Genomic DNA, 18,093 nt, shown 5'->3' with positions numbered 1-18,093 from the left:
CCAACGATAACGTCAAGCAGTCGATGGATAAACTCGTGGAGACGAGTCGAGGAAACTCGACGGTACCTCGTAACGCCTAGGTCGAGGAATAGTTATGGCCTCGTCCCGAAGCCGGCCAGATGGTCTCTATAAGGGATAGAGCCCCGACGAGCTCATGGTCAACGGCCATTAGGAGCACGTGATCGGGACACGCCTTTTACGAGTTTTCATTCTCCCCGGTTGTTGGCACGCCGCGGCCTCGTCGCCGCGAGCACGCACGAAATAATTGCGAGCGATCCGACCTCGTTAAACGAGAGCCGCCTGCAGGAACACCGGAATGAAATCCCGCTTCGCGCGAAACCTACGCGCTTCCTCGGCCAGATGCCCGGCCGGCGCGAACGCGACACTAACGTGGTAATTTGTACGGATGCGAGGTCGTAAAACCCGCGGGCAAGTACCATTTTCTATACGCGCTGAAACGCACGCCGGGCCGCTCCGCCACCCTTTAATCTCGTTCCCCACTGGCCGCCATTAATCACGGAGGGAGATTCGTCGGAAATGTTTCCCCTATAGTTGGAAGATGAGAGAGCTTGTTGGTGATGTGTACGGGAGGACTTGAGAGGAAACACGCGGAGCAAGGAGAATGGAGCTTCGTGGAAGAAACTTGCATTTTCAAAGTAACAAAGCAATGACTCTAACTTGATGACAAGATCAACTATGGATACGAGAGAGCTTCCTCTAACAAGGAAGCTTCCTCTTGTAAGTCGTCCGTAGAAACCTCCACATGCAAAGTGCAATTACGAACTATATATGCAGGATTGTTTTTATTATTAAAGCTAACTCACAGGGATCGCAAGAAAAGAACAAGATTGTTAATATGATGAAAAAATATAATAGAATATAGTAAAATAGGCACAATCCTCTTTTCTTTCACCGTTGGGGCTTCTCGCGACTCACTCATTTCAATCGCTCAATCCTTCATATATATATGTAAGCCAGATTTGCTCTAGAGAGGTGGGTACTGGAGAGGCCACGAAAAGTAATAGATAGATAGACAGAGTGACAGTTAAACTCATAATTAATTGATAATTCGCGAGTGAACTAATAAATAGGAATCTTTAAATGCCGAAATCTACAAGTACGAGTTTCTATAAGAACCTTGTGTTGAGACAATATAGGGAAGCACAAACATTTAATTGTTGATTCTCTATATTTTTAGGTTAGTATAGCACGTGGGAAGTATGCAATAAACGCTTATTATGTAATTAATAATAAATCTCTATATTTTTAGATGAATCAACCAATGTTTTTGCTTAAGAAGGGAACCCCCTTATATATATATACCTATAATACTACGCTAACTTGACCAGACCCCGTGGGAAACATTACGGATACCATTCACAACTGCGGAAAACAGTAACCCTCTCGCAAACGGCGCAGTGAAAGTGTTAAAAAGTCAGTCGACCATCCCTTAGCGTGGGGCGCTGATAGAGCGAGCCGAGGAAGCGGTGGCGTGTCAGGAGCTCGACGAGCCGATGGATAGCAATCGGCAGGGGCAAGAAGGTGGAAAAGCCTGGTGGCTTGGTTTAACGGGAAAAGGCGCGCGACCGAGGGCAGGCCAGCGTGAAAGACGGAGGGGCGGCGAGGAAGCAACGAAGAAGGTGGGGTCGCCATGGTTGTGGTCCGCCTGGGAACGACAGGACCAACGCATTGTGATCCGAGCAGCGAGGAGGCCACGCTAGGCTGACCCTGGGCTTTACATTAACCATCCACCGTGTACACACGCACGTAAATGGCCACCACCCCTCGCTTAAGTTGTACCTGTTGCACCGACTAATCATTGCCCCGCCAACTACCTTTTGTCTTCCCTCCCTCGCCCCTCTGCTGTTGCCCTCCCACTCGCAGCGTCTGGGACAAGGTTGTGCAACGGGCAACGAGACTTTCTTGCCGCGGTAAACAGAGTGGAACGCGGAACGCGGGCACCGTCGAAAAGATTCCGCCCGGCCACCGAAACGGCGGGCCGGTGGCCTGTGGCGTTAATCGACTTTATTGTCGGACGCATTCCTCGCGGCTGCCCGCGAAAAGCAGTTCAAGGAGAGGCCCCTGTCGATCTTTTCAATTCGTGAGAATCCCGCGGACACGCGGCTTCCAAGCAATGACAATGATCGCGGGGGAGGCTTGAGAACGAGAGATGCGCTCGTTGACGATGGGTCTTATGGGAAAACCAGCCGCGGACGAGACTGTGGCACCATTACCTTGGGACCTTGGTACAGTCTCATTGAGGATAGTAGCTTCAAGGATTCCACGCGTTGGATAACTCTATTCGAGTGTTTTTTCATTGAAGAAATTTGGCGCGGCGGGGATTGAAGTTTGTGTTTTGGAATTGGAGAGATCGGTTTCCTAATCTTTCAGTAGAAGTTTAGTGGGACGTTGGTTCAATATTCAATGTAACACACTGCCAACTGTTTGAGTTTAGTTTGATTAAATGTTTGGTAAGCTCTTTGATACACGGATTGAAATGACTAGGGGATCTGTTTAAGTAACTTTATCTTCCAGTAATGCGAATGCTGCTTATGCTGCGGGAAATTAAAGATCCCTTCTTTGCTACTGAATACCTTTCGTTTAAACCATCGATTCCTACAATTATTTTGAACAGCGCACAGAGAAAGAATGGAATCGCGATGTTAAGGTATGAATTCAACAATTATAAATAAATAAATAAAGAAAATAAATTGCCCAAAGTCCAGACCGAAACTCTTGCGACGCAAGAGTTTCTCAACGGTGTTGGCAATGTGTTAACCAGATACCTACTCGCATTTATAACCACAAGACCCGCGATATGGAACTCTATCAGGGCATTGCCTAAACATTATGAAATATATGTATCCTGAATGCGGTTACGCCAGAACTGACGTACTCGATATCAATTTCCCATTCACTCAAACAAAACACGCATGCATATAAAATGAATTCGATTTCTCAGAAAATTCATAAGTAACCCTCTATGGTCCGCGTATCCTGCGCAATGAATACTCAATAAACATAGTACAGCATAATCAAAAACAGATGCATAGTAAAAGGAAGCATTGATCAGAGTAGTAAACTAAGATTTCAAATCTTCTCTCTACGCGCTCAAGCTTATCATTTATCTTCAATAGATTCTTCTCTGATTTTTCAAGTAAATGATAGAAATTATGTTCCATAATTATCCATTAATAACACAGATGCTATATCACGTATCAGCATCGCAGTGTTAAATATAACAAAGTCTGCGATCATTGATTTAAATCTCTATCTGTGTACGTGGATCACTGCGCTTGGCGACCACGCGTGTCTAGAAGACACTGTCGGACCACGAAGGGTTTGTAAATTAGGAACTGGGGACTCACCCTCGGGGCACTTGCACTTGTAATCCAAATCGTTGATCTGCTGACACGTGCCTCCGTTTTTACACGGCGATGGGTCGCAGGGAATGTACTCGTTCTCGCAATTCTGGCCAGTGTATCCGCTCGAGCATATGCATCTGCAAAGGAAACGGGCGGTTAAAGTCGTCGGCTACAAGCGGGCAGGAAACGAGGCTGATCGATTAAGCGGTCTGACGAAACGGCGATCGACGGAGCCGATAAATTATTAGTTAACGCGCCTGCGATCAAACCTTCGGCCACTAATTGCACTGTGCGCACGTGGTTGCAGAGGAGGGAAACGCTGTGCACTTTGGGTAGCCGAGGAAACCGCCGAGTGATTTCACGCGGGATAGCGGAATTTAGTAAAATATTGAAACGAAATTCTTAGACGAGTTTATAATATACAGTGCCTGCTGGAAATATTTATCGCATCACTCGAATATTAAACACGCTATCGTTTATACCTCTCTTATTAGTAGTAGAAAGAAAAGATTGTTGCAAAAATATGTGGCTCAATATTTTGGTCGAAATAAGATGGATGCGAATTACGGTATCAATCATATTGCCATGAAAATTGTGCGTACTACGTAAATATTTTCTACAGGACTCTGTATGTGATATTGGAAAATGTTATACGAGTAAGTGTGTAGGATGGAATATTGGAGGTGCATGAAAAAAATATTTGTATAATATTTGGTATTTGTTTCTGTGTTTTAGTCGGCCTCGTTATAAGTTGGGCAGAGAATGTGTTTTATGGTGGAGGTAGCTTAGATCGTTTGTTATGGAACAGTTCTATGGAGTTTTTGTATTAGAAGATTAAAGATTGAAGTTACAAGATATTTAGACGATTAATAGTGAACCATGATATATATAATGAATAATGAACTAATAATGTAGAAGGAAAAATAACTGCAATTGGAGGGGAAACTATTGTGTCAGTTTTATATTTTCGTGTGCTGAATGCATCTTCCAAGTTCTGGTGCACTTTGGACTTTTAGTTTCTTTAGCTAGCAATAAGAAATCTACAGACAGAATTCATACTACTTAGTATTACACTTCAGGACTCAAACTAGAACCTCGGATAATAAATATAGTAAAATGATGTTCAAGATAAGTTTAGACAATATAAAACTGCAAATGATTTGTAAAATAATGGCCAACTGCAAAGGGGAATATGTTCTTAAATCTATGAAGAATGAATGAGAACGCTATTTCTTGATCAGCTGATCAATTAAAGATTGTGGCTAGCGATACATAACAGAGCCATATATCACTCAAATATCAGTGCATCTTCAAATTACAAATTACAAAGGACCTAAGTAGCAGTGCTGCAGCGTTAAAAAAATCACATCTTTTGTCAAAAGAATAAATCTTATAACCAAAGGTTTCTAACTTTTCTAAGTCCAACAGAATCCACAAGAATCTCAGATAAATACTAACTGTTATAGTGCCACAGAATAGTGCCACGACTTTAAATTCTATAGATTTCAAACTGCTATGTAAAATAAATGATACCAATATTTCAAGATACTATTTCTACTCATTTCTCACAGTTACTACACTAAATAATTATAATTTAACTGATTCAAAAGTATAAGGTATAGATAACCATTATACATAATTATCTGTAATTAACAAACTCTTAAACTTGGACTGTAGAATCCGAAAATTTAACAAGAAATTTGATTAAATATTAAACCTATAATGCAAACGAAAAATATTTTAAGATCGCGCGAAATCACGAGTATCCACGTAACGGACGGACAATGGAAACGCATTGCATTTCGATCGATTTCTCACAGTCCTCCCGTTCGTTGACTGTCATCGAGGCAACGCGAGACCACTGAACCGCATGATCCATCGAAACGATCAATATTTATAATACCGGTTTCTTGTACGGCGTCAACTTTTTACCCCCGGTATGACACTTTTTATGCGCATATTTTTATAAGCATCATTCAAATCGCAGTAAAAACGCATAAATTACTCGAATGCCAATAGACACGATGAAAAATATGTTGCTAATCTGCCTAAACCCAGCATTATATTCTAAAAAAACTGACGACGTGATACTTTTCAACGTACAGAATATTCAAACGTCAGCGTGTACGAGAAGAGAAACATCAGTATTCTAATTAAATTCAACGGCACGCCCCAAAAGAAATATGCTATAATTAATACCTCTGAATGCGTAAAATTCTCTAGAAGCGATACGCAACGAGGAGACAGTATCGTTATTCTAATTAAAAGTCAATGCTGAACGTGAAAAATCACACGCTCCAATTGATACTGCGTACTCGCACGGTATTGGGAATTCAAAAAATGGCGCGCTAGATAGAAAGGAGAACGCACCTCGAGCCAGTAGCCAGCAGAAGCAGCAACAACACGCGCGTCAGATACATTTTCGCTCGGTTTCGATTCCCTCGGGTCGCGCAAGGACGCTGTCCTCATATTTTGACGGGCGCTCGCCGCTTGTTTACTCCGTTACCGAGAATCACCATAGTCGTAGACTCGTAACGCCCCTTGTTCTCAGGCTTCCCGTCGAGGGTCACGAGAAAAATAAACACATCCACGGGCACCTCACAGCGACGTTCGCAACGAGCACGTAAATCGATTCCACAAGTTCACGATCCTACTAATTGCACTAGCTTCGTATCACAGAACCGAACCAGTCGTCGAGCAATGCCGCCGAGTAAATCCAATCGTGCGTCGGTGGGAACGGCGAGGCAGAGCTCTGAAAAAATGGCGGCTCGTCGGTGCACCGTCCCTTCCAGCCTGCATCGAGATTTATCACCGGCTCGATTCCGGCACGGGCGGCTGATTATCCTTCCGCGACGCGTGCGACATCCTCGACGCCTCCATCCCCGAAAATCTCTCCTGTATCCGGAACCCCGTGCGACCGCGGAGCGATTTAAACCAGCGAAACGGTTATAAAACGGATCCACCGGCGGTGCATGTTCCACGCGACCGCTCGTAATCGTTCGATCGAGGTGACGTTTAGCTATCGACAGTCTCGCTGCGTGCTATCGATGTCACCTCGGCTGTATCCATCCACTATGGCTGCGTTCAGGGCGGTGAAATAAACGGCGGCGAGCGCGACGAAATAAACGATACGTCAATGTCGAAGGGAGAAAAGCAAACACACGTTCGAGCAGAGGAGTCGAAGGGCAGGACGGTGGACGCGAGCCCGCGCGAGCGTGTATCTGCCAGCCGTGGGCCGCTCTTTTCTCACGCTCGTTCGCGTCGCTTTTCGCCGCTGCACACCGGTGCCCGTTTCACTTCGCCACGGGGATCGCCTGGCGCGCGTACGCTCCGTGCACCATCCAACGTCGATCCGTTTCGCGTGACAATGCGCCGAGCGTGGTCTAAACTCTCTTAAATTCGCTCAAATTGCCTCTATCCTGTGTTACGTCGGATCGCCGACGAGCTACCCATGACGGCTTGGCAGCGGGGTAGGGGGCGTTGCCGAATCTCGACCGTGCCACCATCGGACTGTCAAGCCATAGAATATCCAACAATCGTTTTCGTGGCACCGTAGTCCTTCCTTGGATAAATCAACGGGGCACCGAATGCGCGACGAATGCGGCAGCTCGATGCTGAAGGTTCGCGGAGAATATCGACACGCTACGGAACGCCTAGCTTGCCGGTGTTTTTTTGGAACGCCACTACGAGAATCCCGCGGAAATCGACGACACGACACAGAAATATGCACTGGGTTCACTACAGTTAGTTTCACACGGCCAACGAGACACTGAATGTTACTTCGCGCAGCCACCGGTTTTCGCGCGTATTTTCAAGAGTCGGTGGTGGACCGAAGAGTTAACGCCGACAGAGACGCGGACAGAACGTGTCTCATCCTCGGACGGCTAGCGATAGACTAACCTTACCTTCTACCCCGGACCGCTCAGAGGGCGCCACCGTCACCGGCGACCCTCTCCACTGGCGTCACACTCGATTCCCCCCCCATTGGGCTGTCGTGACTCCGTCTCTCTTTTCTCTCCACATTACCCGGCGACGCTGCTCCTCTCTCTCCCTCTCGCGCTCGTTAACCGAAGTCCCTTCGGCTCGTTTCGTCACCCTTCGTTAGACTTCGACTACGCCTCGCTTTATCCTACTTTCGCGCACGCCGGTCGCCCGTGGCCCTCTCGTTTCACCTATCGCCTAGCTGCCTAGGTCGCACGAACGATGCGGAATCATTGCGTGCATCTCGGGTCTCTGCCCCTACGTCCCTCCACCTTCGACGATAGTATGCAAGAATTTTGCTAATTCGATAGTTACACGATATTCCTTGCATGTGCGCAGGCTGGGGAGGGTGTCGAACGAAATTTGTTACACGCTCTCCGGCTTCTTGTCACGGCGCGCTAATTGAGTGCATTTCCGTGCGCGGGCACGACGCTGCGTTCGAAGAAGCTGCTCCTCGAGAATCCTCGGGCGCGGAAAGCGTTTCTTTTGTAACGATGCAGGGGTAAGGTGAATGTCCCAATTTCTGCTCGTGTCCCCATTTCTGATTATTTCGTATTTTTCTTATTATGCGCGTCACGTTTGTACTGTAGTTGCGACAAAATAATTCTAAACTATTTAAACATTTACGCGAGTGTTGCATCGCTATTTTTCATGAGCAGAAATACGAACATTTAGAGCATTATATATTTAATTATAAATTACTAATAGTTATTACAATCTTGAAATATATTTCATGAATAGTTTTCGAATTGGTTGATTTATTATTAAAGAATCAATCGATTACTCTGCAAATTTTAATCACAAACAAATTTTTTACACCTTCTTTATGACGAGTTATCTCTTAAATGAGCAGAAATTGGGACATTCACCTTACGAGCGGTGAATCTTCTTCGAAGCTGGCAGAAAAGCGTGCAACGAAGATAGGAATTGCTTGAAAAATCACACCACTGTTTACTTTGCGAGGCAAATGCTACTATTCCTCGTTCGACTGTATTCCGGACAAAGAGAATTTTATCGCGTCGCAATTCTTCCCCACGACCTAACCCATGACCGCCGGGTCGCCTGTTTCCACTGGAGCCGCTGGCGCTCGTGCAAATTTGCACCGACGCCTGAAAAATCTCGTTAATCCCCTCATATGAATATTTATGGTAGCCGCCGTGCAAACAGACCGGAGGCAGAAGCGTGCTGGAGGCACGGAAATCCCGATTAAACCGTGTTGACCGACCCGCTTAGGAGCATCGAACAACAGGCCGGATGGTGGCGAATTCCGAAATTTAATTTTCACTTGTTTACAGGCGCGGTGCCGGCGGAATGGCTCGCGGGCGTCGCGCAGGCACGCCGGCCCTCTCCAAGCGCTGGGGGATGATCCGGGATCGGCCGGCAACCCTCGAGCTTCCTGGCCCCGACCCACGTTACAAATCTCCCCCGTCTAATCCATTATTCCGCATCGACGGTCGCGAATGATTCCTCGATACATTCGATTTTCGAGAGTCCCCGATCGCACGTAGATTACCGTCATCTCGAGCCGCGCTCAATGGTCCAGCGAGTGCGCGAAATTCGCTGCGCTTACTTTATGGAAAGTAGCGCCGCTCCGGCGAACAATGCGCCGCCGATGCCGGAATAAATCGCGGCGCCCCGTTCGAAAGGTACCAGCTTCCTTCCACGGGATATTTAAATTGAAAGCAGCTTATGAAACCCGGTTTCGCAAGGCGGTCATAAAGCTGAATTGTCCCGCGGAGCGGTAATGTCCCGGGGGCAGTGCAGGGTAAACGAAAACGATTCCGATACCGTGGCGTTTCCGTTACGAATACTGCCATTGTTCTACGAAGCTGTCCGGCTGGCTCTACGGGCATCGAGAAAGACACGTTGCCCGGCGCGCGAACCCGCGGGGCTCCCTAAAGACATTCGGGTCGCGGGGATTCGTTTAGACAGGTCGATGTTTATGCGTCTCCGTTATACGATTCATATTGGATGGATATCACGGCGCGCACTGACAGGAGGAAGCTCCAGCATGGGTCTCGGCACTCAAAGGTAGAAAATATGTCAGAAGTGATCCAGGGGCCAGTCGGGGCCCCCGACTTTCGAACGGCCGACACGCGGTGCTTTCGGCGTCGAACACGCGCTTCCCCGTGGCTCTCGGGTGGAAAAAGATCGAAAAAGAAGGGAATCGCTGCCCGAGCCGGCGTTCTCCATTCGTCCCCTGCGTTTCGACAAATTCGGGAATTTACTGGCGGATATAACTGTAGAAAAGAGGGCCGTATATTTATCAGCCTCGATTTTATCGGACGCCTCGCTCCGCGCAGTTACGATCATGCAAATGCAGGATGTCGCCTCGGTGTACGTAAACATGCGAACAATCCGCCGGTGCGCGGGATCGAAATTTTATTTCCTCGGCCGTTCCGAGTGCCGCTCGTTTCCAGAATATTTCGGCGATCGGTTGCCCCGACGCCGAAGGAACGAGAAGAGGAAGAGGAAGAGAATCGGTGCCGTATCGTAGATCAAATCGCGCTTCTTCTTTTGCAGCCGACTATTTTTCGGCCGGCTAATTAATTAGGCACGCGATGGGCATTAAAATTCCCGCGGCAATTAAGAGCTTAGTGCTCGGCAGCCTCCGTCGACACCGAGCGTGTGGAGCACCGCTACATCGTCCCGTCGCCGAGACACTCGGCGAGAATAGATTAAACAAAAACTGAGCACAGAGACACATTCTCCCACCGACTCAACTGTCTTATCACAAGGCAAGAAAAAATCGAAGCAAGCTCTAAGTCATATTTCAGCGGCTGGTTTCCATCGAACCCGACCAATTCCATGGCGGGCAACGCGCGTAATAACGTCGGAAAATGAAGTCATTTCGGAACAGCGTGCAAGCATCCCCGCAAAACCGCCGACAAGAAAGGAGCCGCTCGCGCGCGCGATAAATGCAAAAAGGCGCGGCCAGCTGCAAAACTAATGGGACCGGCTCCGAGAGGACGGATCGATCGCAGTTTGTCACGATCGCCGATCGGTCCCCGTGCTCGTTATCATCGAGCCCCGCGACTCCTTGGCGCTCGGCGCTGCCCCCTTTTATTTCTGCCCGCGGCCGAGACGAGCAAAACGATCGCCGCGCGATCCTCGGGCCCCTCGCGGCACACCGATCTAGCCCGAACGGGGGTTTTTGCAACGCGGCGAACAGAACCGGGTGTACGATTGGCCGCGGCATAATTTCGCCATTCGTTTCGACGTCCAGTTATTTCGTGCACCCGCTCCGACCGAGGACGAGAGGAATAAAAGCCACCGTGGAGGAACGATCGTCCTCCGCGAGGTGGGACAGCGAGGCGGGCACGGGGCGCGAGGGGACGGAGCAGAGGTAGAAGAATGGTCACCGTCCATTTTTCAAGGGGACCCTCGGAAACGACAGAAAAGGACACGCACGAGAAAAAGTCGCCTTTTCGTTTGGGCCGTAATGCGCGGCTGGACTCGTCGACTCGAGGCAGAGCGAACACGGGGCGAGAAGGATTAACCCTTGGAATAGGGAGAGAATTTCAGCAGGTTGGAAAGCTTGAGGGCTGGGATTTTATTGTGAATCTTTTTAATTTCTTTCGCGCTTATGTATTATACTTCGCAAGAATTGAATGTGGAGATGGAGCCTGGTTTTTTGTAAGATTGTAATAAAATTGTCTCGCTCCTTTTATCTATGTTTATCCTGTCGTTATAGCTAATACGTCACGTTCATCCCCCTCGAGTCTGTTCCCTCAATAAACCGCCACGTCGCCCGTGATTTCCCCCCCAAAAAACGTACCGCATACTTAAAACTGAATCTCTGTAACACCGAAAATCGAGCTCGACCCCCTCAGAGGCTGGGACCGTTTTGTCATTAGCGGTACCAAAAATTGATAGGAGTCATTACGAAGTACCGGGGGCCGTCGATTTAATTGACGTGAAATTGGAATCGCCGCGGGATGACCGAGACCCGATCGACGGGTGGAGGACAGGCCTCGAGACGCTCGTTCCCGTTCATCTTTACGAGGCTATCAAGTTCCGCGATGAAAACATTCTCGCGCGGAATATTAAGTGCACTGCTGGTTAATAATAACCTTCCAGCTTTAGCTATTGATACGCGTCGCTCGATTACAGCTTCATAACGCGTGTACGTTTCATTACGCAGGAATTTCGCATTAGGCGGGAGACGAGGAGGTCCGTGGACGTCCATCGAAAATGAGTGGGCCCACGGCTGCACCGATTACCCGGGCGCGTATAAAAAGTTACGCGAGCTCGGGTGCGCTCTGCTCTTCCTTTGTCGTGCAGGCTCCATTTTTACCCATTACTTCATTCGTACATACTTCAGAATATACTTTCGTATTAGGTCCCAATCTTGCTATAATCTGAAGTCCTTATCTTCTTCGCGAAGTAAGGCTCAAACTTAATTTTTCCCGACTGCGTCATTTAGGAGATAAAGTCGCAAGTTGTGAAAAACTGAGAGTGCGTAGCAGTCTTAAATGCAAATTCTAAGAATTTGTTGGGGATGCAGGAATATTTTTTCCTAGAATTAAAGTTAGAGTGAAGATTTTTATAAAGGCCGGATTAGAACAAAACAAATCGTGCAAAAAGAGAATTTAACTTCTTTCTAGACATTAAAGAATCCGTGTCAAAATAAGACTAACGGTACTAACAATAAGTAACACGTGGTTTGGTATTTTTAGATGAGTCCCATTGGGCCCAAGATCCACCAGGCGAAGGTTAACCGTGTGGATGATCTGTTTGTAAAACGTGGGTGGTTCGAGAACGTCTGAACCAGTGGCGGATTTTAGAAAAAAGGCCCAGGTGGCAAACGTTCTGAGGGGCCCATTTTTGGGGAAAATAAAGCGGTAGTTTACTAAAACCGGGCTCAGTGTGATAATACAGAAAAAAGCATAGTTTGGATAAAATTTTTTTAAGGATGGGCCCTGGGGGTCCTTTTGGGTAGGGGCCCAGGTGGCAACTGCTCATCGCCGTTAAATCCGCCAATGGTCTGAACGTAGCGAGAATTGAGCACCAGTTGAAAAGTGTTCCAGGAACCGATGGATAACGCGAAATCGCGGGAAAAATGATCCACGCGTCACGCTAAATGGAAAGGATGTTGCAAGGATATTCCCGTTCCCGCGCATTCTAGTTTCATTTTCGCACGAGACTGCTACGCAACTTTGTTTCGAACGACGATCTAGATCATCTCATTGAATATACATCAGAGTCTCCGTTACGCGTTTGCATGCCGCGAAAGAGGAAACGAGACGCCTTTATCATCCTCGTCGTGACTACGTTTGATCTGTACACATAATTATGGCGCAGAACAATCTTCATTTCAGTGATTTTAAAGCCCTCCAGGCTCTTTGATGAAGCTACTTGCAACGCTGATGGACTATGGAAAATATTTCATACCAAGAAAGCTATGATAGTTCTGACGAAATAGGACTGTAAAAAAAAGAATATCTTTAGTGCCCCGTGGAGCACTGGAGACTCCACGATATCTATCACAAGTACTTAAAACTTTCATCAAAAGAAGAAAGAAAACAAAATACCAAAGAATATTACTTCAACTTTCCTGTAATCTAATATTGCAATTTAACATTTTGATCTATTTTCATACGCTAATTTTACGTTGTTAAGGGTGCCAATAATTTTCAAATAGTAAGAGGGATGTGTCAGCAGTAAATAAATTACTACTTAAGTAGGTGTTATAATTAAAGAGTGGTGCAAAAGTAATTCATTTCGCAACGAATCGAAGGATACTTTTTCGGTCGTGGCAGAATTCCTAATTTAGTGGTTTAATCGTACACTTGAGCAACAATTAATTCCGCGTCGGGTATTGTGTGTCCCAAGCCTATGACGTAAACGGATGCACAGCGCGTAAAGTAAGGAGTATAACGTTGGATTAACGCGGCTAATGGAACGCCAGCACAGGGCGCTTTCCCACCGTCGTAATTGCCTAAATTGGTTGGACTCGATAATCGTTATGTCAGATGATTCTCGACGATCAACTTCCCTGTTAGACATTCTGCTGTTCGCAAAATTTCGTTCGCACACGGCCGTGGAAAGGACCACAAGACTCGGATTATAATTTTAATTACAATTTTTCACGAATAGGATACGAAATGGAGACATTAATAGCAAAAAATTCTTTACCACTATTAACAGAATACCTACTAAAATATTTCATAACTCAATATTCTTTCGACCTATATCCTTACGATTTTTTAGAAACGTCTTAACGTAAAAGACAGCGTTCCTCTTTCACAAAATAGAATGCCTCATTTCTCATCACTCCGCGAAACGTAAATGTAAATTTTCTATTAAGGGGATTTCACAAAATACTTCTATCGTCTAGAGTTCACACGATCTGCGAATGACGCGATGGATCATTGATCCACGCCCAAGTGAAAAATCTCGTAGACCTTGTCGCCGGTTCAATAGGTTGAGATATTGTCCTTCGACAACGCCTACAACATTCTGCAACGTTATAAATAGTATACGAATGACCGACATACTGCAACAATAATTAATCAGTTGCTAAACAACTGTAATATCTAAAGGAGCATTCGTTTCTTCAATCGGCTATGTTGGAAATTATCACTCGGTGTCATACTAGACTCAAGATGGATCTCTAAGGGGTAGATCATGGAAAATCTAGTCCTTCTCATCGCTCATGGAAATGTGGAGCGACGAATGGGCGGCTCATTTGCATCGTGGATTCTCTACAGAAGTGCAATGGAATTTAACCTTGACAGCTTGATCCCAATCGATAGCATTGCACCATTAATCACCACTGTCTCTCACGCGTTCAATTATCTCTGCCAAGATGGCGACTCGCGTTCGTTTGAAATATGACAAAGCGAAAGGGTCAAGCTATCGGCGATCACAGACAGAAATTTGAAGGCTCCGCATTACCTGCCAGAGAAATGTTAAGAAAAAATCGAAACTGTTCGTTTAAGTGCGTCGCAAGTTTTCAACGAATTCCATCATGAACAAGAGAAGCTCAACAAAGCCAACAATAAATGGATTTTTAATATAAGTTATTTAGATTTTTTATATAAAATGAAACTTAGTAAATAATTCATCAGCCTCCCTAATGATGCAAAACTGGACTCCACATTTAAAATACCCAATCAATTAATCCCTACGTCCGGAGTATCCAGTTTGTCACGATTCAGCGTAAGTTTCCTCCAGCGAGACGCTGAAGATCCCATTAGTTTTGCGCGTTGCGTTATCTCGATTCGGTCATCGACCTTATCTACAAGATCCTTTTTCCTTATGCGTATTCGCGAACGAGGAAGGATTGAAGGTGCAAATAGAGGAGGTCCCGAGGTGCGTGCGTCAGTCTGGTGACACTCTGGTTCTATCTTCGACCAGTTGAACGAGCTAAATCGCGTGACAATCGTTTTTAATCTTAATCCCAGTAAGACTCTGCCTCGCAATCGTGCTTGCAACGCTGTGGGATATCGTGGATCGGCTGCAGATCCGGTTGCTGCACCGATTCTTTTACCAGGCACTGTCTCTGGATCCTAGCAGCCTAATCCAACGATTAATCTGACACGTTGATGCCTCGAATTCCCGTTAAATGTCCCTGCGCGACGACTGTGACGTTTTAAGCAGGGTGGCTCGATTTGTGGAGAATTCATTTGCACTTTCTTTCGCTAGGTGGAAGATAATATATTCCAGTTTATATATCTTTTTCGTATTTCCTTCTCAGATGATCCAGTCATTCCCGGGAGTGTGGGTCAGTTTTGTGCAGTCCTCCGGGGAGCCACTTTGTCCGCCGCCATATTGTACAATTTTTCACGAAAAAAAAAATTTCCAGCAGAATCAATTTTTGCTTTAAACCTACATAAAAAAATCCAAACCCTGTGTTTTTATTTACACGAACAAATAAATTCCTAACTTTGTCTTTCTTTAGTGGCTTCAGGATGCGGTGCCCCTTAATCTCAGTCCAACCAATATTCCTACGTACCGCAGTGAAGAACAACCCGCGATCATTAACCCTCCACAACCCAGATCGACCACCACCATTGCCTCAAACCCGCCCTCGTATTCGAGACACGTAAAAGTGTCTCCATCCGCCGAATATCCGACGATAATTCAAACGTTCGAGATCCCGATGCGTATCAGCGTCAGACGCGAGGAACCAGCTTGCCAGCTTCACTGGAGCTCTCTGTATTCACGCCGCGCGAACGAGGATCCTTAATGGTCCCTTGACGCGGAGTCCTGGATCATCGCTAGACAGCCGTGTGTCCTCCGGCAAAATTCGAAAATCCTGCCCCTCGACATTCAGGGCACGTAGTTATCGGTCAGTCGGTGCCGTAGAAACGGGTTCTTCGAATTGCTCGAGATCCCTATTTCTGCCCGCTTCGGCGTCGATCCAAGGGAAGAGAACGGGCCCGGCTTCACGACCGCCTCTGGCCGACCCCGCTGACCTCGCCTAGGCTTCCCTCGCTGCGTGGAAACGACTCTAAAGTCCTCCGCCCCGGTCTACGGATCCGCTGGTTCAGTCCCGGCCTACGTGACGCACTTTCCAGCACACCTCGCCGCGTATGACTACGCATCATATCGCGAGGGACGCGTGACATCCAGCCGCGAGAGCCGCGCCGCCCGGCAAGGCTGTGAGAACACCGATGCTCCTCGTTAGATTACTTTCTTCCACGCCGGCTTCAAGGTTAACAACGGCCGCGCAACGGATCTTGATCGAATTAACATACACAGTCGATCGAGGTCCTCCCCGAGTTTTCTGAGCATGGAAAAGCGCGCCGCGCCGTGTAATTTAAACTGTATCGCTCGTCCAACGCGAGCCGGCTGCCTCCATTCGAATCCGCTGGCAACGAGCTCGCTGTATTCCGATTCTCGTGCACGATATTCAAATTCTCGATTGTACGACGAAACCTGGCTCGGTCGCTTCTCAACGTTATCGTGGAGGTTCGGCACTGATGTTCCCTTCTTCTCTGCTGCCAAAGTCTACGACGTTCTTCCGGCAATCTTACACGGCGACATGCTTGAAGAATTGCAAAAAAAGCTTTCGAAGAACTGTGCGCTACCTGCGATCGAAGCCGCATCGGTGATGCGAACGAGCCGAGGGGAACAGGTGCGCACGCATTCCTGGCTTTCGCAGGAATGAAGCTGCAGGGTGAACCAGGTGCTACGTAGCTCGAGCTAGAGGACGCGAAGAATTCGACCCTGCGGGGTCAATCGCTGCGGCGGCCGAAATTGCTGCGGAGGCCACGCTTTATCAAGATCCACTACGGATCCGTCGGAGGGTTAAGGAACACGGGCGGACTCTTCCTTTTGCCTCGCCTCCGCTCAATTAAATTCTACTTCAGGGAGATCATTTCATAAATCACATCCTGTCCCGCGCGCCGCGCACATGCACACCGTGCGCGGGCGCGCTTTGCTCTTCGCGCGCGTGTTCGCGACGGACGCTGATTGCTATCCACCAAACAGCCGGGCTTCTTCAGCGTTTCAAACAAATGGAGCGAGAGTGATTCAACGAAGTTGCGTATCGGGGAGCATGCGAAGCGACGGGGTTGATTGAATTTTTCCAAGCTTTTCCCAGGTGCACTGGCAGGTGGAGACTTCTTATCAGAGGCGATAAGAAGCTTCAAGGGAAAGTGAATGTGGGAAGCAAAAGGTGCGCGTGAAGTAAGGAAACGAGGACAGTCGCGAAGAGGAAGCAGAGCACCTTCGAAAAAAAGGGAATATTGTAAAGCGAAATTGTAAAACAGGCATTAGATTCTCAACTGAATGCTCTTTCTTGGAAAATTCTTTAAGCAGTTCACTGTTGCCATCGAACGAAGAGAAGCAGCCGAAAGCTAAAGTTCAAGCGACAAGCCATTATCGTCTCACACGTTCTCGAAAATCTGCGACGTTCGTTACGAGGCATGACTAACTACAAGAAAGCTACGATCACCCATCCGCTATTATCGGCTACGCTCCCTACACGGAATATTTCATCATAAGGACTCGATTAATTATCCCCGAGATCACGAGGCTGCATCGACGACGTATCTGTCCTCGGCATAGTGGCGTGCTCGCTCGGCCACCGATTCGACGTAACTATTTAATAACATAGCAGCTCCTACCCGCACCACCTGGCGGCCAGGCGTGCCACATCAAAGTCTTTATTAGACCCAATTGAACGTTATTGCTTCTCGGGCCGCGTAACAGAGATCGCTGGAGAAAGAGGGGAACAGGGTCGACGGAGGGAGACGGAGTAGGTCTTGACGCGGTTATTTAAGCAGGTATGAAGGCAGGTGAGGATATCTGCTCCTAGTTACGATCCTAGTAATGGCGGGCCTCGAATGGGATGTGCATGCGTCGATATATGCATGTACGAGCTTAACTATGTTGCCGGGGAAAGGTCGCAGGGCCCACTGGCAGAGCTGAATTAACAGCGTTAAAGGGAATTATTGGGTAGCGACGAGATTAACCTCTCGGAGATATTTATTAGCCAGCCTGATTACTCCTATCCTACTGCGAGCTTACTCCGCGTTAAGTAGACACGGTTCGATTAAGGGTGGAAAGGACTTCTGCGATTGTGGGGCGCAGGGATGGTATTTGGGGTATGCGGGTAGTCGAAATTATGGGGACCCGATTTACTTGCTTAAAAGTTCTTACATCTGAGCTCCCCAATTGACAAGTGACGTAAGTCCGAAATTAAAAAAATAAGTTTATTATGGAAATAGTAAGTATTAAGAATTCATGTTTTATTTACCAATCTAACTTGCGTATAATAGTTTCTTTTATGTTA

The 18,093-nt window shown here is 47.2% G+C and overlaps 1 protein-coding gene across 3 annotated transcripts in view; it reads right to left on the bottom strand.

The window, feature by feature from the left end:
• Positions 1 to 18,093, bottom strand: part of N (neurogenic locus Notch protein) — a 281,303-nt gene that overhangs the window by 155,277 nt on the left and 107,933 nt on the right. For 2 of the 3 annotated variants that reach the window (XM_076819252.1, XM_076819253.1), the window contains exon 5: positions 3,369 to 3,502. In XM_076819252.1, the coding sequence (XP_076675367.1) occupies positions 3,369 to 3,502 (134 nt within the window). Of the gene's footprint in view, positions 1 to 3,368; positions 3,503 to 5,735; positions 6,962 to 18,093 lie in introns of those variants that run through there. The other variant, XM_076819254.1, reaches the window with a different exon arrangement.

The sequence above is a fragment of the Andrena cerasifolii genome, chromosome 8, assembly GCF_050908995.1.
Source record: "Andrena cerasifolii isolate SP2316 chromosome 8, iyAndCera1_principal, whole genome shotgun sequence".
Taxonomy (NCBI): Eukaryota; Metazoa; Arthropoda; class Insecta; order Hymenoptera; family Andrenidae; genus Andrena; species Andrena cerasifolii.
The sequence above is the reverse complement of the archived record's forward strand: the minus strand, read 5'-3'. Positions and strand labels throughout refer to the sequence as shown.